General features: G+C 46.2%; 1 protein-coding gene across 1 annotated transcript in view; it reads right to left on the bottom strand.

The window, feature by feature from the left end:
* The window catches only part of BTBD2 (BTB domain containing 2), a 161,015-nt gene that overhangs the window by 8,383 nt on the left and 131,508 nt on the right, over window positions 1–21,124 (bottom strand). Inside the window, exons 6-8 of the mRNA XM_078671430.1 lie at window positions 13,771–13,963; window positions 12,461–12,548; window positions 1,534–1,680 (exon numbers count right to left, since the gene is read on the bottom strand). Coding sequence (XP_078527556.1) covers window positions 1,534–1,680; window positions 12,461–12,548; window positions 13,771–13,963 — 428 coding nt within the window. The remainder of the gene's footprint in view (window positions 1–1,533; window positions 1,681–12,460; window positions 12,549–13,770; window positions 13,964–21,124) is intronic.

Raw genomic sequence — 21,124 nt, 5'->3', positions numbered from 1 at the left:
GCTGTTTTGCACACACACCCTAAAGTCACAGTTGCATAGATCACTGGATATTTGACTACTGCTTAACTTTGACAGATAAACTCTCGCTGGCAATGCATCAAGTGTAAATTTCAGATATAAAGAACACCATGCCTCCAGCCAAATGTAGTCCAAATATTTACTGTCCCCAACCACTGATTTACAAAAACGTAGATAATAGTCAGACGTGAAGTTTCCGCAGTCAAAGTAGCCATCTTAAATTTAATGTCCCAGTAGGCTTCCTTGACTTGGGCATCAACTTTGCGTTTACTTGTTGCCGGCTTATTCCGTATGTGGAAGTAACCAAATTCTACTAATGTCCTTTTGATTTAGGACGCCGAAGGATTGCTAGAGAGCTTGACGTCTGTAGATATTCAATTACAGATCTTAAATATACTTCCCTATATTGGTTTCTATTCAGGTGTAGGTGGTACATCACGGGGCATAATGCAATCATGTTTTAGATAGGTTTAATGCAAATTTCGATGTACAAGGGGAAAAGCAGAGCTTCAGGATCTAAATTAACAGTGCTCTCAAAAAGGTTTTTTCTATTACTTGCAATTTCTTGGTTTTGCTATATCCCCAGAGTTCATCTCCATAAACTGCAGCAGCAACCACCTTCTGCCTCTATATCTTTAATATTGCAATCAAAGAATATGTGCCAGTGTTATCTTTAAGCAGCAGTATAGTGCGCTTGGACTCTCGAGTGTAATTGCTGCCTTGTCTCTATGATCACGCCAGCAAAATTTGTGGTTTGAACGTATACCCAGGTAAATCATATGATCGTACACTCTCAATGGTATGTCCATTGATCATAGGCAACCTCCTAGACATTGCAATGCATTCTAATGCCAAGATTTTAGTTTTTGCAGGATTAATTAGGAGAACCTTGGCTCCACAATATTTTTCAAAGCTATAAAAAAAGACTACGCATTTCATTTTGATTTCTTCAGAGAATCACAGCATCATCTTCAGAGTATGATGTCTTTTTGTTTCACGTTTTCATATAATTCAAGAACAAATAGAAAAGTAATAGGGCCAAAAGTCACCCCTGACAAACAATTGAGAGAATATGGAAGAAGTCACTAGGTTTCCTCGTGTAAATTTTGGAAATATTTGTTAACCGTAGCATTGTGGTGCATTTTATTTTTCTAAAGTTAATTTTCATTCTAGAAGGGAGAGAACGCCTCATCAGATATAACTGAAGAATTTTGACAGTATCCCAAACAATACTGGTAGAAGTCAGCAGAAATAAGCATCTTGTCTACCTGCTGGGGATTGGCCAAGCCTAACTAATCTGGACACAGGAATGATATGGATGAGAGATCTTTTTTGGGGAAAAAACATTTCACTGCTATCTATTATCTTCAGATCAATATCCTAAACGCCACTTATATGCCTTCAAATTGTAACATTCTAATCTGTCAGAGTGCGTACAAATACCAAGCTAGTAAGATAACTCTTGGAGCAATTAAAATACCATGTATAAAATAAACTATTTTGCTCAAATTTTACCTTCAGTGTAGCGCATGCAGTATAATTAACATTGGGTAAAATCTCTACAGGCTCCTTAAACATCACCCGGAATGTATTTGAGGATCCATCACAGCTAAACCCGGTGTCGTTCTGACCCAGTACCGTATTGCTGTCTGTGTGGATAATCTAGAAGACATAGGTGGGAGAGGTTAGCAAGATGCATGCAATATTTTTCATGTAGTAGTAAAAAAACATGTTTATTAGAATGCAGAAATCACTGGTGGCATTCAAACTAAAGTCCCAAAATCTTAACTCCAATCAAAACGGTTCTTGTAGATTTATTTTACAATTTGATGCAGATGACGTTGGTAGTCAAGTCATGGCGGTGAGACAGACTGTTTGTAAATTCATAGGGGAAAACAATACAAAACAAATACTAAGCAACCAAATAACTAAAAACTCGTTTAGAATAAAGTCTACTAACGGAAAGACAGTTTTGAAGAAAATAGTATTTAAACCAAGGCAAATAAGAATGAATGACAAAGATAGAGGACCCCATAGAGTACCTCAGTTAGGGAACTATAGTTTAAATAAGCATTCTTGTAGAAAAAGTGAGGTTGGGAGATAAAGTTAGGGAAAAGCAGTCTAAAATGGTTAAAAGGAGGAATAAAAGTATTGAATCCCATTCCACAATCACATGCAGAATAAAATGGAAAAAAGCGAACAAGTTACTTACCTTTGGTAATGCTTTTTCTGGTGGACACAGTATCTGACTGTGGATTTCTCACCCTTTAAATTATCCCAATGCGCTGCATTCCACTGAAACGTTTCTCCTCAGCTCTCCAATGTCGACAAGGAGGTCACAATGGTACGGCTCTGCACACGACTCGGCATGATATAATCGGAGCAATAACAAAACCTCGTCAGCGTGCTGATGTCAGTTCCATCCATTTCTCCCGTGCCTTCAAGGAGAACGGGTGTACCGACAACATTTTCACAAGTCTACATAGAAAACAAACACCACCTAAACTGGAATTTCTTCATCATAGATATTTCCTAGTGCCAAGCATCACACGATTCCACCAATAATTCACATACGATATACATTGATTATTTTTCTGTATAAGCAGACAGGCAACAGGGAGGCAGGTGGGTCAGTGAGAATCCACAAGCAGATACTTTATCCACTAGGAAAAAAAGCATTATTGAAGGTAAGTAACTTTCTTCTGATGGATACTTCTGCCGGTGGATTCCTCACCTTTTGAATTGAATTCCCAAGCAGTCCCGCTCCCGGCAGAAGTTGCCTGCCTATACCTCAAAATCCTGCAGCACAGAAGGTGAAAAATGGCCGTCCGTCCCTCACTTCCGAATCCATGCAATAGTGCTTCGCAAAAGTATGGAGGGAGGCCCAATTTGCTGCCTTGCAGATGTCTACCACAGGGACACCTCCAGCTAAAGCCGAAGACGACTCTGGTAGAATGAGCGCAAATACCTTCAGGAGGCTCCTTCTTGGCCAAGGCGTAGCAGATCTGGATACAGAGGATGATCCACCCGGGCAGCGTTCTTTTGTGGACAACCTTGCCTTTCCTCTTGCCCACATAACCAATGAAGAGTTGATCGTCCAACCTCAAGACCCTGGTTCTGTCCAAGTAGAAGCTGACAGCCCTTTTGGGGTCCAGGCGATGAAGCCTCTCCTCCTCCTTAGAAGGGTGAAGATAGAAAGTGGATAAAGTGATGGACTGCCCCAAGTGAAAAGGAGTGACCACCTTAGACAGGAAAGCAGCTCTGGTCCTATCTGCATGGAATGAGGTAAAAGGAGGCTTGGAGCTAAGAGCCTGCAACAAACTCACCCTCCTAGCGGAAGTGATTGCAACCAAAAGTATAGTTTTAAATGCTTGAAACCTTTAGGGACAACTATGTAATGGTTCAAAGGGTGATCCCATCAAGAAAGTGAGAACCAAATTCAAATCCCACTGAGGCATGATGAAAGGAGTGGAAGGAAACCTATTTGTGAGACCTTTAATGAATCTCATAACTATGGGAGATTTAAACAGCAAGTGTTGATCTGGTAAACAGAGAAAGGCAGACAAGTAGCCCTTAACAGTAGCTACTGCACAAACCTGTTGTGCTGGGGGAATGAGAGAAACTCCGAACATCAGACAAATGGGCCTGCAAAGGATCAATAGATCTCTCGCCACATCATTTAACAAACTTGGCCCACCTACCAAAATAGACAGATTTGGTGGAGTGTCTCCTGGCCGATAATAGAACATCCATCACATCCGGTGGGAGAGAGAAAGAGCTCAGGTCGTTCCGTTCAATCTTCAGGCATGAAGGTGCAGGCCCTGGAGGTGGGGGGTAGAACCTGCCCCACCAACTGCGAAAGATAGTCTGCCCTGAGAGGGAGACGGAGCAGAGGGTGCAATAAGTGGTAAAGAAGGTCTGTGTACCACACCATTCACGGCCAATCCAGGGCAATCTATATGACTTGGAGACAGTTTTGGCAAATCTTCAGAACTCAAGGAATCAAGCGTATGAGGAAATGCAAAAAGAAGCTGTGAGCCCTATCTAACTGAAGCATGTCCCGCAACGCTCAGTGCATCAGATACTAGAGACTGCAGAACGACGTGCAGTGCGCATTCTCATGAGTGGCAAACAAGTCCACCTGAGGAAACCTCCTCATTCTGAAAATGTGAAGGACTACCTCTGGATGAAGACACCACTCGTGATTGGCCAAATACTGCAGACTAAGACTGTCCACTTACACATTCAGTTCACTGGCCAGATGATTTGCGAACATGCAAATCGGATGGTCCTGAGCCCAGGACCAGAGACGCAGAGCCTCTCTGCAAAGAAGAATCTACTCTACTCCTCCATGTTTGTTGATATACCACATCGCTGTGGTGTTGTCCATTAGGCCGTGAACCGACTGACCCCGAAGGGAGGGAGGGAAGGCCTTGAGAGCCAAACTTATCGCCCGCAATTCCAGAAGATTGATATGAAACAATTTTTCTTCTGGAGACCAAAGACCTTTGACCTCCAGATCCCCCAGATGGTTTCCCCACCCTAGAGTGGAGGCATCCGTTATCAATGTGGCCACCGGAAAAGGAGATTTAAACGGCTTCCCTTGGGACAGGTTGCCTGGAACAATCCACCACAACCGCTCCGCTGCAGTGTCTCTGGAGATTCTGACCACCTCTTTGAGATCCCCGCTGTGTTGAAACCACTGCCTGCAGAGCCACCACTGGAGGGCCCTCATATGCCAGCGTGCATGGTTGACCAACAGTATGCAGGAAGCGAACAGACCGAGCAGTCACAAGACCTTCAGGACTGGAACAGCCACTCCATTCTGAAAAGGTGGAATCATAGCCTGGATGTCTTGAATCCTCCGTAGAGGCGGCAAGGCACGACTTACAGTAGTGTCCAGTACTGCCCCTATGACCAGGTAGTGCTGAGAGGGCACCAGGTGAGATCTGGGTACATTTATGGAAAACCCCAAATTGGACATCAGTTGTGTTGTTACTTGCAAATGATGCAACACCATCTCTGGCGACTTCGTTTTGAGCAGCCAGTCGCCCAGCTATTTATTTATTTTGAAAGTTTTATAGAGCGCAAACAAGATCCTTGCGGATAGCAGAGCGCTTTACAAACATAGAGGTTATTCATAAAAACAAAGAGGTTACTTATACAAACAAATAAAGCAGATAGATCAGGGAAAGCATAACAGTTTGTGTAACCATGAGCCAAACGGTACAGGAGAATGATGACCCATATAGTCAAGGCAAAGGCAACCATAGTATCTAGGTGGTCTGATTGACCCTTGTTAAAGAAGGAATACTGGTGACGGTGCAAGTGTTCACAGGATTTCCTTAGTCTTTATTCACGTGATTTTTGCCATGCGAATCGATTTTACTTCCTTTTTGAAGGATGCAGTGGAGGGAATAAGTCTGGTTTCTGGAGGTAGTGCATTCCTGATCCTGGGCGCAATCCCTGAGAAGGATCGTTTATATGTTTTGTTTTTTCTTGTGGAATCTTTTGGTTTCAATAGTAGGTTTTCTGCACTTCTTGTGGATCTGGTACCACCAGAGATAGTCAGTTACTGTGTGAGGTATCTGGGTGCATTGTGATGTATGGCCTTATGTGTCATGCACGCAATTTTCAGGTGAATTCTGGCTTCAAATGGTAGCCAATTCAAGCATTTTAAGCCCGGGAGATGTGGGAGCTTCTTTTCGAGCCATTGATGAGTCACGCTGCAGCATTGATGGAGGCTCTTAGGGGTGCTGTTGTCGTTTTAGGGAGGCCACAGAGCGACACTTCTGTAATCTACCCGAGGGATAACTAGAGCTTGAACTGCCATCTTGAAGTCATTGGTGGGCAGGAAGGGTTTCAGCTTCCTCGGTGTCTTAATCTGGAAGTTTGCTCCCTTAGTTGCATTACTAATGTGTTTCTGCATATTGAGGTTGCCGTCGAGGGTTATGCCTAATGATTTTGCTGAGTCCACAATGGTTGATTGAACATTGAATACAGCCAGATGTTTCAGCCAATCCTGCATGATGGGGACTTTGGCGGGTGGGGCTATTAGGAGGAATTCAGTTTTTAAAGCGTTCAATTTGAGATGGTTCTCTGCCAGCTATGTCTGTGTGTTCCCAAGCGTTGCATTGAGCAGTTTAATGTCTTCAGGGGTGTGTAACTTAAGGTAAAGCTGGGTATCGTCTGCGTACATGTGATATTGCACGTTGGATGCTTGCAACAGAACGATGTGTGGTTCCATGAATTAATTGAACAGTGTCGGGGATAGGGAGGATCCTTGCGGGACTCCTAACGTTACTGGAGCGGGTTTGGATCGGATGTTGACTTTTAATTTTTGCGTCCAGTTTTGAAGAAAAGAAGTAAACCAGTTAAGCACTGACCCTGATAGACCCATTCTGTGATTCAACAGGTCTATCAAGTTCTCGTGTTTGACCGTATCAAAGGCTGAAGAGAGGTCTAGTAGGATGAGTAGGCATGTGCCGCTCTGATCAAGTATTTGTAACGCATCATCAATTATGTGTGTCATAGCTGATTCCGTGCTGTGGCTTGCTCGGAAGCCTGATTGGTGAATGTTCAGGAGGTCAAAGTGATCGATGTGTTTTGTTAGTTGATGGTGTTGACATTTTTCCAACAGTTTGGCCAAGGTAGGAATATTGGAAATAGGGTGATAGTTCTTTAGGTCAGTGGGGTCGGCTGTGGGCTTCTTTAGGATGGGTGATACTTGTCCCACTTTAAGGGAGTCTGGGATGCAACCTTGTTGGAGTGAACTATTAATGATTTTGGTCCAGAGAGGCAGAAGCAATGGGGTAAAGTCTTTTACAGCGTTTGCGGGGAGAGGATCAGTGAGGTGGTTGGAAGGCTTCAGGCTACTGAGAATCTTGCCTATTGTTTCCTCTGTGTAAGTGTCAAAGGAAGACCACGCAGCGTCGTTTTTTTGGGTCAAGCTTTGCAAGGGTTTGGTGCAACGAAGATGGTTGAAGAGGGGATGTTTTGATGTGGGGGCTCGAGTGCAAGCTTAGGTCGATGAGGAGATCTTTCTTGATGTTATCAGTCTTTAGATTAAAGAAGGTAGAGAAATCTTCACAGGTCGGTTGTGTGTGAGTTATGTCTTGTAGTCGTTGAGGTTCATCCTTAGATTGAGTTTTGATTAACTCAAACAGTTTTTTTGGACGGTTTCTTGCTTTGTCTAGGTGGTGGCTGAAGAAGTCTGCTTTCGTGCGCTTGATCTTTCGATAGTGTGTGTTTCTTTTTTTCCTCAGAATTTTGAGGTGCTTAGCGGATGGGACTGATCTCCAATTCGGTTCCGAAGTTCTCAGAGAACGTCTATCTTCGTTAAGTAGATCATTGTGCCAGGGTTTTGAGTCTTTCGAGGAAACTCGATTTAGTTGAAGGGGAGCAACCTCATTAATTATCGAGGTCATAGAGTTGAGGTAGTGGTTGGTGAGAGCATGTACGTTGGGGGAGCCGGCAGGGGGCAGAAGTAGATTGTAACTGGAAGAAGGTAATGTGTTAGGGTTGAGTTTTTTCAAGTCTCTTTTCCACACCTTTGGTTTTGTGGGTTGAGCCGGATTAAGTTTCACTAATTCATTGATAAAGAAGGTGATGATATGGTGGTCTGACCAATCGCAGGGTTGGATCAATTCAAGCAGAATGGAGCCACCTTTGGAGATTATGAAATCCAAGAATGAACCTTTATTGTGAGTAGGGCTGTTGCAAATTTGGGTAAGGTCTAGATCGCCGAGGAAGGTTGTGAGGCTTTTGACCACTGAGTCGCTGTGGTCGTTCCAATAGAGATTAAAGTCTACAAGGAATAATTGGGTATTTTGTCGTCCGGTGTTAGTTGTGACAATGTCCATGAGGTGTTCGGTGAATATGTGGTTGTCACCAGGTGGATGATAGATAATGTGTAGAGAGCATAGTGGATTACAGTTGCTGTTAATGTCGAGGCATAGGTATTCACAGGAGGGAAAAACTGGGGATATAGCTCTATTTACGGAGAGGTTGCTACAGTGAATAAATGTGATTCCTCCCCCTGTCTTGCCAGTCCAGTCCAATCTAATGATGTGGTAATTTGGGGGTACTAAAATGTCGATGAGTGGCGAGGAGGAATCTGTTAGCCAGGTTTCGGTTAGCATTATCAGGTCCAGGTCGTGAGCGATAATGAGGTCAGCTATGTCCTTGTGTGTCTCAAGGCCGATCTACAATTCAGGAGTGTACATTTAAGACGAGGTGAGATGAGGGAAGAGGTGGGATCCTGAGTGAGTGTGGCCTTTCTAAGATTATTGTCGATGACTCCTCTATTGTGTGTGGAGGACCTGTGAGGGTTGGGGGGATAGTAGGGATGGGCAAGTGTGAGGGAGATATGGGGGACATAAGAGCGGGTTTGTAGGAGTGTAGAAGAGTGCGAAGGTCGCTCTCCGAAAGTGGGGTGATGCTACGCATTGGGCGGGTAGCAGAATTCTGGGAAGGTATTGATTTCCAGCATTGGAGAGTATGTTTGGGGGTGAGTGGAAAGTGAGAAGGGGGCTTGCATGATATAAAAGTTCTTGAGGGTCTGGAGCGCCCTAGTTGGTTCTATATCAACTCTTTAAAAGTGTGGAGTTTCTCTTTGAATTGTTGAAGTGTGGACATGATCTCATCCACTCTGGTGTCTGGAATGGTTATGACTGGGGTAGGTGTCTGTGATATGGGTGTGGGTGGCTGCGCATTGGCCTGGTTGGGTGTCGTTGGTGTTGCGTATGTGGATGGGAGAATCATTGATATAGATGACTGAATTGCTGGTATGGCTGGCAGGTGAGGGGATGTGGGAGGTGTGATGGGAGCGGTGTGTAATCGGACGGTGGGTATGAGGGGGTGGAGTGTTTACTAAAAACAGGCATCCCCGACCTTCTGAAATGTGCTGCCACCACAGACCCGAGGTGCGGAAGAAAGGACTGCAAACTGGAGCCATAGGAACAAAAGGTAGGAGAGTTGTCTGAATAAAGTGATGAAAGTGAGGTGGCAAACTTCCTAGGGAATATGCCAACGGACCCAGGAGGCCAACAGGCACACCAGTAGGGTTTGCTGCTTCGGTGAACAAGCCAAACATCACATTAAAAAAATGCGACGGATCCATATCCGAAGTCGGAAATGCAGGATACATCGGATCCTGGTAATACAGGCTCTGAAGCTGCTCGGGGAGGCACCAAATTTGGCTTTGGTGCCAGAGACCTCAGAGCCAGAGGTGGACTGGTCGACTTTGGCAACGGTGAAGGTGTTGCATCTCTCGGAGCCAGTGGAGTAACTGCTGATGGGGCCGGAGTGAAAGGAATAGAGAAATCTCGTCTCTTCTGGGACACGGAGACACTAACTTCGGAGTTGCATTCTTCGATGAGCCACGCCAAGAACCATAGTGCTGCTTTTTCTTAAGTTTTTTCTATGACCTCGAAGTATGTGGAGTCGGCAACTTTGAACTGGGTCTTGACCTACGGCAACCTCTTTTCTGCTTCTTGTTCTTGGCCATGAATAGTTTGGCCTCCTTCAGTACTTTAGGATTCATGTGCTTGCACTAACTGCATATCCTGACGTCGTGGTCTAACGAAATACACCATAAACAGTCTTCATGGGGATCAGTGATGGACATCTGGCCCCCACATTCTCGAACCCTGATTTTCCAGGAGTAGTCATCCTCAATGGCTACAAAGACACGACAATCAGCAACTAAGAAACTCCCAGAAATGGAGAGCTTGGGGAAAAAAAGTTACGCTTCGACGGCGCAGAAAAAGGGAACTGACGTCAACATGCCAACGTGGTCTTCTTATGGCTCCGATGACGTCAAAGAGTCGCGTGTGGAGCCGTTCCATTGTGACGTCCTGGTCGATGTGGGAGAGCTGAGGAGAAGGGTTTCGTAGAATTCTGCGCATTTAGGTAATTCAAAAGGTGAGGAATCTACAGGGAGATGTATCCATCGGAAGACCTCTGGGGAGGGAAATAAATGAATTCTGAAAATAGTTGAAGAAATGGTCCCATGGAGGCTCTGCTCTCTTATTTAAAATAAAATTTAAAAAAAGGAAAAGGGAATTTTGGAAGCATGGCAAGAGAAGGGATGGAATGCAAGGGGGACAAAAGTAGTGGAAAGAGGGGAGTGTGTCGGCAGAATGTAGAGACTTACTTTCTCAGGCACGAGCTCAAAGTACCAACAAAACCTATCTGCTACCGTGGAAGCATTTCTGCCATTGTATTGTAATTGCATTTATATAGCGCTTACTACCCCTGACGAGGTGTCAAAGCGCTTTTTCGGTGAGTAGCACGCTACTCCGGGACCCATAGAGGATTAGTGTTGAATTAGTATAGTGAAACATGCAAGTACATTTTAAGTGGTGGATAGGTTAGTCAGTTATTTGGATTTGGAATGATAGCAGAAGGATAGAGGAGGACAAAGGTTTGTATTTATATAGCGCTTGTTGACGCACGCTATGCAGGAAGCCTATAAAAGATTAGTTGTGAATAATTATGGTGCAATATGAAGTAATTTCTGTGGTGGATATTAGTCAGTTACTTGGAGTGAGAAGAATAGATGGATAAAAGGGGAAGAAAGATTTGCATTCAAATAGCACTTGTTCCACTGATGGGTGTTGATGCGCTTTTCTGGCGAGTAGCACGCCACTCCGGAACCCATAAAGGGTTAGTGTTGAAAATTAGTATAGTATAAATATGAAGTAATTTGAGTAGTGGATATGTTTTTCAGTTATTTGGGAACCTTTTCTCCAATTTAAAAAAGGGACAGTGATACTCTGTACCAACCCAGAGTTCATACTGAAAGTGCTTTAAGACTTTCATTTGAATGAGCCGGTTATACTAAAAAAAAAAATCCTCAAACCACTACTCCAGTGGAGAGAGCACTCCACTCACTGGACATTCAGCGGTGCTTGAAATTCTATCTTCAACGTACTAAGGACTTCAGGCAGTCACCTCAGCTCTTTGTGGCTTTCAGCGCCCCTCGTAAGGGGTTTCCCCTTCCCAAGCAGGGGATTGCTCGTTGGATTAGCAGCTCTATCCAGTATTGTCACAGAGCAGCAAGGGAGATTTCTTCTTTGGCAGCCCTCTTTGCCAGAGTGCCTATCCGGGACATCTGCAGAGCAGCAACTTGGAGCAGTACTCATACATTTAAAAGACATTACTGCCTGGATTCTTCAATGCAGAATGACACAGCAGTGGGCCAGGCAGTCCTGAGGAACCTCCTTTAAGTGGTGAGCTTTCCCTTTCAACCCTCCTTCCGTCTTTCTGTTTAAGCTCTTTGCACATTTTTCAAATCATTTGCTTGTTTCTTCATTTTCCTTATGTTTATACATGTATTTATTTATCATAGACTTTGTGATTTTGATGAATTGGCTTCTTCTCTTTTCTAGCTTACTCCTATTAAGGTCTCATGGCTTTCGGTTTTAATAACCAATAACACAAATAAGGAATCGAGGTTCAAAAAATGTGCTCATAACTGCTAGCTACTCTGATTCAAGTATGGGAATCTACGAAAGTTCCGATACTGGAGTAAGAAAACAAGTTACTTACCTGCCACTTTAGGGTTCTCCAGTATTGGAAATTTTCATAGATTCCCATGCGATCCACCCTCCTCCCCTGGGAAAGCTCATCCTCGAGCATCTTCAGTTATATGGTTACACAACAGCTACGAAAATCTGAGGGTCTGAGGTTCTCTCAGGAAGGTTCTAGAGGGTGAGGCTAATCTAATTGGTTGTTCATTTTATTTGGTCTCTTTTACAAAGAGGTGGATATGTTAAAAAACTCGATTGTGCAGAGGCCTTGTTTCTTTTTTGTACTGGTTTCTATTGCTATTTTATGTATACCAGGGACTCCCATCTCGATGACGGGGAATGATTTAAGCATGGGAATCTATGAAAGTTCAAATACTGAAGTAACAAAATGTTTATTGCCCACACTGCTGGAGACCAAAGGGGAAAAAAAGTTTCCTTTGATTTCAGTCTGCCCTTCCAATTCAACGTTAATGTATAAGCAAATGGTTGCAACAATGGCTGCCCTTATTGGAATTATTTAGTAAAGAGTTTTACCTGGTATAAGTTTTTTTATTTCTGTTAAAAAAAAAAGTGGGGAAATAAAATAAGCTTTTTGTCAGACAGGAATCTCGTACAACATAATGAGTACCACGTTCACATTTGCTGGGATGCAATAACAATAGAGTTCTGAAGCAGCAAACATCCTCTCACAGAATATCATGATCAGAACTACTAACAAAATATTTGTACCCTCCGATATCATGCCTCTGTAGGAAGGCAATATAACACTATGGACGGCAAAGACCAACCCTGGCGGCAGCCTGGAGTTATATGTAGAAGAGACTCCACTATCTAAAGAGACAGTGATGCTAGAAACAAACCGGCAGCTACTTTATATATGTCTACAGGAAATGGATTGGATTAAATACCTGTATATTTACTTGATAATCAGTTGGTCCGTGTATTGAACCGTACAATCCAAAGCCAACTATAAATATCCTTCTGTTTACCGAAAACCTGAGACAAAAACAAAAGCAAGGTTATAAACAAAATGAAATAGAAACGTCTGCAGGCACCCGATGGCTGAATCGGCTGCTTATTATTCTGAAGATCGCAGCCTTCGTTTCAGGTTTTAACAATCAAAAACATTTTATCTGCTCGGAATCGTTTTAACAGATAATACAAGGTAATAGCACAGCATTGATTTTCAAAAAAATTATTCTAGTGATGTTAGCTGAAAAGGAGTTCCAAGGTCTTGTATTCAATAATAAAGAAGGTTCATAATGCTTGGTCAAGAAGAGGATAAACTGCTTCTTATATTTATAATAACCTGCTATTCTCACTATCTCTTGGCTTTTTAAACAGATTTAATTTACATTTAACATTTAGTCAAATCAATTAGAAATCATTTTACTCTCCTAGATACATCAGTCTAAAAACAAGGGCACTCAATGTTCTTGACACTTGTTCAACATATCCGCTTATGAAATTTTAAAATGAAATCAAAATATGAAATTAATTTAACAGTAACAGGTTATCCTCTGCCAGGACTGGCGAAACAATGGGTAACCATTGTTTAAACACTCCATTTAAGTGACCTCTGTACAGTTCAAAAAATGCACCGGTCACACTTTAAAAGTGCAAGACAAACACTGAAATAACTGCTCAGAATGCATAGATATTTTGCAAGCGTTCCATTACTCATGCCAGTCCAGATATTTATTTTGGATGACTGAGGAAAATGGAAATACAACGTTTTTTTAAGACAGAGGAGTGTCCAAGGTATGGGACCAAACTGTGACAATGGAATCAGTCACACTTAATTGAGATTGGGAAGAATACTTGAGCTCTAGAAATCAACATGCGTAGTAGCCCAACAAGTATCCCAATAACATTCAAAACAAATAAAGGGTAGTACTATGTAAAGAAGCCTGAAGGAAAATATAAAAGGCTACTTTCAAACAAGGAAAAACAAGGCAAGAGGTGTAGCACTACTGCATAAGAAAAACAGACAGCTGCCCAAGGCTGCATAGAGAATAAACACTAGATCACTCAACAGTGCAACAGAAATACAAGAGAGCCAATGTAGAAGATTTAAAGTCTATTAAGACTGCACCAATGAATTTCACCAAAATCTTTTATGCTGCTCTCCAATATCTTCTCTTTACCTTGCACTAACACTTCAATAAAACAAGCACTTTACTCCTTTCCAGATCACTAACAGTCAAAGGACACTAACCGTATTCTATCGCTTGTCCCACTGTAGCCCCAGCGGCTCTCCACTTGCTGGAAACGGTTAATACTGCATTCCTTCCCTCTCAAGCAACAGCGAGGTCGGTCAATAAACTCCACACGTGGCTTTGGGTTCACCGTAAAGTGCAAAAAAAGGCTAACCACTTCACGGTCTGTGAGAATTCCAGACTGGGCAGGACCTGGGCAGAAGAACAATGTTTAAAAGAAGAGTTGCTAGACACACGCTCCAGACCTTAATGATTTCTTGACTGAAGTCAATAATAAATTATTTTCAGAAAGGCAAGTGAATACACAATGAAATAAAATAAAAATAACAGCACAAGAGTAAATATTTAGCATTAATGTATCATAAAAAAATTAATGAAGAACTTGCATGTTACCCCTCTCTGAACTAAAATTATCTTTAAATTACCCCTTCCAAAGGCCTATCCTTGCTTATGTTCAGCAAATGTACTCCTTTTTATTTACTTCATGTAACATTTTGGTGAAAATTGTGCTCATCGGTCGAAGTGCATTTAAAAAAGTAAGGACACTGTGATACTATGAGCAATGGGGTGGGGTAAAAGGCGTGGCTACAAAATTAAATATATATTCTGTAACATTTTCCAGCCTTTCACCTTCTGGTCACTACATATAAAGCACATGTTACTAATTGTGTAACAATATATCTGTAAGATATATTAGTTAGTGATAGATTCCTTACCTTAGACTATCCTCATGCGTCAGACTGGATCCGGAAAGTTTTTGCTTAGCATACCCCTGCGTGTCAGTAGGTGGTGTCCTGCTACTCCGTGTCCGTCACTGGCGTCATCAGCGCCGAGATGACGTCACGGAGAGTACGTCACCCATGCGCACTGACGTCAGTTCTGTACACGACTTTCCGTACCAGAAATGCAGAGCCATGCAAGATACGGACCACTGGTGCATAAAAACTAGGGCCCTGAAAGGGATGACCTTAACCCTAGTAATCAGTCCGCAGAACGGGGAGGATGGGTGGGGCGGTAAGGAATCTATCACTAACTAATGTCTCTTACAGATATATCATTACACAAGTAGTAACTTGAAAGAGACACTTTAGTGTTAGATTCCTTACTTTAGAATAGATACCCCAGCAATACCAACCCCGGAGGTGGGTCTGCGAACATGATTACACCAGAAAGTCACGAAGCACTGAACGGCCAAAGAAGCCATCTCTAGGGACCGTCAAGGCAGTAGTGCTTTGTAAACGTGTGCAGCGAGGCCCACGTAGCCGCCTGACAAATGTCCTGCAAGGGAACGCCACGTCCCAAGGCAGTAGTGGCTGCAGTTGCCCTGGTCAAATGAGCATACAGCCCAACAGGAGGCTTCTTCTTGGCCAAGGAGTAACATGCTTTGATGCACAAAACAACCCACCGGCAAATGGTCAGTTTGTGCACAGCCCAACCTTTTTTGGCGCCCATGTAGCCAACAAAGAGTTGATCATTCACCCGGAGCTGTTGTGTACGCTGCAAATAGAAAACAAGGGCACGTTTTGGGTCCAGACGGTGGAGCCTCTCCTCCTCCCTGGAATGATGCAGAGGCGGAAAGAAGGTGGGCAAAGTGATGGTCTGCTTGATGTGGAAGGGCATGAGATCCTTTGGCAAGAAAGAAGGACGGGTCCTTAAAACTACCTTGTCCAGATGAACAGAAAGGAAAGGCAGTTTAGAAGAAAGAGCCTGGAGCTCACTCACTCTTCTGGCAGAGGTGATAGGTACCAGGAAAGCCGTCTTTACAGTAAGAAGACACAAGGGACAGTTATGAAGGGGCTCAAAGGGAGCGCACATCAGGTAAGTCAAGACAAGATTCAAGTCCCACTGAGGCATTATGTAAGGCACGGGAGGGAATGTGTGCGTAATGTCTTTGAGGAAACGATTAACAACCGGGCACTTAAAAAGAGAAGGCTGATCAGGAAGCCTTAGAAAGGCGGAGTTGGCAGAAAGATAACCTTTGATAGTGCCCAGAGCAGACCCCTGCTGGTCCAAAGACAGAAGAAACAGTAGAATCTCAGAAAGAGGGGCAGAAAGGGGATCAACAGCCTTTGCTGTGCACCATGCCACAAATTTGTTCCATTGGCAGGCGTATACCGTTTCAGTGGAGGGACGCCTGGCTGCCAGAAAGACATAACAGACTTTGGGAGGAAGGTCGAAAGCCGCTCAATCGCCACGCATGGAGGTGGAGGCTGGACAGGTTCGGGTGGAGGACCTTCCCCTGCTGCTGCTACAGAAGATCCTCCCGAAGAGGCAGACGGATCGGGAGATCGATGCTCATACTGAGTTGCTCGGGATACCAGTATCCTCGTGCCCAATCCGGAGTTACAAGGATAACTTGGGCCCGGTCGCGCCTGATCTTCAGCACTTTGGGCAGAAGTGGTATAGGCGGAAAGGCGTACAATAGACCGCAGCTCCACTCGTGACGAAAAACGTGGCAGAGCGAGCGCCGCCTTGGAAATGCCAACACGCAGAATTGACGACATTGCGCGTTCTCTTCGGTGGCGAATAGATCTAACCAAGGCTCTCCCTACTGCAGAAAGAGACCCTGCACCACGTCCGAGTTCAGGCGCCACTCGTGATCCTTCATGCATCGGCGGCTGAGTTCGACCGCCCTGGCGTTAAGGGAAACCTGCCAGGTGTTGAACCACCAAGGTAATGCCTTGACGTTCCAGCCATGTCCAGAGGCGTAGAGCCTCCCGACATAGGGTCCACGACCCCACCCCACCCTGTTTGTTGCAATACCACATGGCGGTGGTGTTGTCCGTGAACACCTGCACTACACTTCCCCAGACAGAGGGAAGGAATGCCTTCAGTGTCAGTCGGATCGCCCGAAGCTCCAAAAGGTTGATTTGGAGCCGGGACTCTGCCGGAGACCAAAGGCCTCTGATCTCCGCCTCTCCCAGGTGGCCTCCCATCCCAGGAGGGACAAATCCGTCACAACTGTGTGTTTCGGGTGGGGAAGGGAGAGGGATCTGCCATTGACCCAATTGCATTTCATGAGCCACCACTGCAAATGTCGCGCAGCGCCCTCCGAGATCTGGACGTGATTGGACAGGTTGTCCTGATGCTGCGCCCACTGTAACTTCAGGTCCCACTGCAGAGCCCGCATGTGCCATCTGGCATGTTGCCCCAGCTGGATGCAGGAGGCCATCAGGCCCAGGAGCCGGAGGGTCATGAAAAACCCGGGATAGAGGCTGAAAGATTGGAATCATAGCCTGAATATCCCGGACTCGCTGCTCGGGTGGATAGAACCGAAACTGCGTTGAATCCAGAACCGCTCCGATGATGGGGAGCTTCGGAGATGGACTCAGGTGCGACTTCGGCACGTTGATGGAGAACCCCAGCAAGTGCAGGAGGTCAGACGTGGTCTGAAGGTGGGTGACGACTGCTTGGGGTGAGCCCGCCTTCAACATCGAGGTAGGGGAAGACAGATACCCCTGAGCTGCGACCACCGCCATCACTTTCGTGAACACCCGAGGGGCACTGGTAAGGCTGATGGGGAGCACAGTAAACTGAAAATGCTCCTGTCCTACCGTGAACCGCAAGTAACGTTGGAAGGCCCGCAGGACGGGAATGTGAAAATATGCGTCCTGCAAGTCCAATGCTACCATCCAGTCTCCAGGGTCGAGGTCTGCCAAGACCTGAGCTAGAGTTAGCATCTTGAACTTCTCCTTCCGGAGGAAGAGATTGACATCCCGGAGGTCCAAGATAGGAGGCAGACCCACTTTGTCCTTCTTGGGGACCAGAAAGTAGTGGGAATAACAACCACTCCCTACTTCTGACCCAGGAACGTACTCAATGGCCCCCTTGACCAGGAGGGCCGCTACTTCCTGTTGGAGTAGAACCAAATGATTTCCCGACAAGCGGTGGCACAGCCAGAGGGGAGGACTGAAAGGGAAGAGAGTAACCTTGACAGATTATCTGCAGCACCCACTTGTCTGATGTGATCTCGCGCCAGCGGGGGAGGTGGTGGTGGATCCTGCCACCCACCGGCGTAGGGTGCTTCCTGAAGCTCAGATTAGGAAGGCTTGGAGGCAGAATCAGCGGGGGTAGAGGTGGACTGACCCGCACGCTGGTTTCCCGACCCGCCCTTGCGGAAACCGCAACCAGGGCCGCGCAGAGGCTGGGTCTACACAGGCCTGGTGGAGGGGCGTGCCTGGGTGCCCCTGCCCTGGTCACAAAAGGAATGAAAACCAGGAGTGGCCGTGTTCTTAGTAGAAAGACCCAAGGACTTGGCCGTAGCCCGCAAGTCCTTAAAGCGTTCCAGTGCACTGTCAGCCTTGTCGCCAAACAGGCAGGTGCCATCAAAAGGCATGTCAATGAGCGAGTTCTGGACATCGGGCGAGAACCCAGTCGAACGTAAACAGGCGTGGCGCTGCAACGCCACAGTCACAGAAACCGCCCTGCCCAACGAGTCGACCGTGTCCAACCCACACCGAATGGCGAACTTAGCCGCATCCTTGCCCTCAGCAATTGCCTGAGAAAGGACGGCTTGCACCTCCTTAGGACACTGGGGCAACACCTGAGCAATGGCATCCCACAACGCATGGGAGTAGAGGTCCAGCAAGCAGGCGGTGTTCACCGACCGCAGCCCCAGGCTGGCTGAAGAGAACAACCGCTTCCCAAAATTGTCCAGCCTCTTAAGAGACTTTATCCGGCGGGCCGTGGGAAAGGCACTCTGCGACGCTGAGGCCTGAATGACCAGGCTCTCAGGCGTAGGGTGAGTAGTCAAGAAAGCGGGGTCACCGGGCGCCGGTGGGTGGCGTCTGGCAACGTTTGTCCAGTGGGGCCCCCGTGGCTGGCCTCGACCAAGTCCCCAAGAGGACCTCTGTAAGGGCGTCATTAAAGGGGAGCAGCGGCTCCGACGAAGTAGACGCTGTCTGGAGCACCTCAGTGAGGAGGTTGGTCTTGAGGGCCAGTGTGGGGCGGTCAAGGTTGAGGGCCTCAGCAGCCCGACAGAGCACCATCGTGAAGGAGGCACCCTCTTCCATCGTAGGCAGGGGAGAGGCGAACCCCAGGTCAGAGAAGACATCGAGGTCGCCCGCATCCACCAAGTCGTCCACCCAATCCAGCTCGGAGTCACATTGCGGAGCAAGCGGGTCCTCAGACCCCTCCCAGCCGTGGACCTCCTCTGGCTTAGAGGGGGCCGGGGGCGGCGGCAGAGCCGGAGCCGGAGCCGGAAAGGGGACGAACAGTACCGGGAACGGCGTGGAGAACGGCTCCGGCTCCCAATGCGGATCCCAGGCCGGAACAAAATGGTCCGGGAACCGGGACAAAGGGATAAACGGCACCCAGTGCTGCGCCGGGGGCGGAGCCGAGGTTGGCGCCGGGGCTGGAGCAGAGGATGGCGCCAGAGCTGGCAACGCTGCACCTCGCGACGCCGGAGACAGCGGCGCAGGATGCTGTGGCGCCGGAGGCGCCGGGCCAGTAGGATCTGGACATGGGACCACGGGGCCCGAAGGCACGCTGGCAGCAGCCCAAGACCTGTAAAGGCGGCACAAGTCAGCAGGAACTCTTGCATCTGTTCGGAAGTCGCCGACGGACCCAGGTATGACGTGTAGGCCGCGGGACTCCAGAGGAGCCGCAGGGGCGAGGTCCCTGTCCCCCTCGTCCGCCTCCAAGGAGCGACGGGGGGACGTCGGAGAGCGAACTCGCTTCTTCGACTTCTTTTTATGGCGCCGCTTACCAGAATCCGAAGGCAAAGACTTGGAGTACGAAGAGCGACAGTTCCAGTCCCGCGAGCGGTCCTGAGAACGGCCCCTAGACCCGGAGCTGCAACATGACGAATGCCTGACTTCCAGCAACTTCCGGCGCCGCTCACGCAACGCCTTGGGGGCCATGGCTCGACAGTCACGGCAGTCCCAGGAGTCGTGATCGATCTCCAGGCAGTAGAGGTAAACATCGTGGGGGTCCGCCACCGACATATTTTGGCGACAGGTCCCACAAGACTTAAAGTCGGGCATCCCTACGTGCACCAGGAGAAAAAAGTGGGAGACAAAGTCTCAAAATAGTGGTACGTGCTCAATCCGGATCGGAGCTTACTGGTGCGGAAAAATAAAGAACTGACGTCAGCGCACATGGGTGGCATCTAAGTACTCTCCGTGACGTCGTCTCGATGCTGACGACGCCAGTGACGGACGGGAGCCGCAGGACCCCACCTACTGACGCGCAGCGGTAAGGAATCTATCACTAGCGTGTCTCTTTCAGATAGAACACACAGCTTAAAAAGAATAAAAGTTAAGTTAATCAATGGGAAAGGCACTATTGTACATTATAATACCTCTATTAGTTAATGCATTGCAGAGGTCTGTGTGTGTGTAACCGGAGAACCACAGAATTGAATCCTGGTTGGTGCAGTGGAGAATACAGACTTGTGCATGGTTTGTAGTAAAAGTCGGACAGAAAGCACTGATTATGTAAGCCATTATTGTAAACTTGCATTACACACAGTACAAGATAGGCTGTTACAAAATGCGCAAAAATTTATGATAAAAAATGTGCTTCCAAATATAGATTTTAGTACTACCCAGACTGTAGGTATTGCAATATTTTTTATAACTGTCCTTTAAAAGCAAACACTTCACTGCTCACCTGGTAACTCCGTTTACACTACCAATTTAAAAGAATATATCTGTGCCGATTACATAAATTAAACCCAATTCAGGCTTCCAAGCACCCTGTACATTTTCAAATTAACCAGTTGTGCACATTTACATTTCTTTGAGGTGGCAGGCACCCTGGCAAGAAGCCTTGTTAGGCTGTCTGCCCCTCCCTTAGTTTCACGACTTAGGAGACTCCCTGCCTTACATTTCAGCTGAACCAACTCAAATGCCAAATTAACAGCACCAGGCGGTTGTCTTTTCACAGAAAGTAAGGCAACTGTTTATCTTAAATTAAAAACATACGGGCACGTCGTGCACCTCAGATCGCATCCACTTCAACCACTGATTGTATCTGATCCCACCATGCACTCTAACTCCATCCCCACCCCAAGCAATCTGAATGATTTCAGTCTTACCTAAAGTGCGAACAGATGAATTCCAAATGGTCATATTAAAAAAGTTAAGTGTATAGTTAAATTGTAAAAGGAAGTTATGTATAATCTGCATACAAGTCAGAATAAAAAATATATAAGTATGAGCAGGTCATTAGCTTATTCAATACCCTCATCAGTCTGATGTTCTACCCTACCAAGCTGGATGCTGTTGAACCACCATCATCATTAGGTTGGCAGCTGGTGAACCTGTTGGGAGGAGTCAACTGCGCTCTCCACAATCGTTGGCTTGAGTCCCTATCGCATTGTGTTGGTCTGGTATTCTGGGACATTTTTTA

This window comes from Lissotriton helveticus, chromosome 12, assembly GCF_964261635.1.
Source record: "Lissotriton helveticus chromosome 12, aLisHel1.1, whole genome shotgun sequence".
NCBI classification, from domain to species: Eukaryota; Metazoa; Chordata; class Amphibia; order Caudata; family Salamandridae; genus Lissotriton; species Lissotriton helveticus.
The sequence above is the reverse complement of the archived record's forward strand: the minus strand, read 5'-3'. Positions and strand labels throughout refer to the sequence as shown.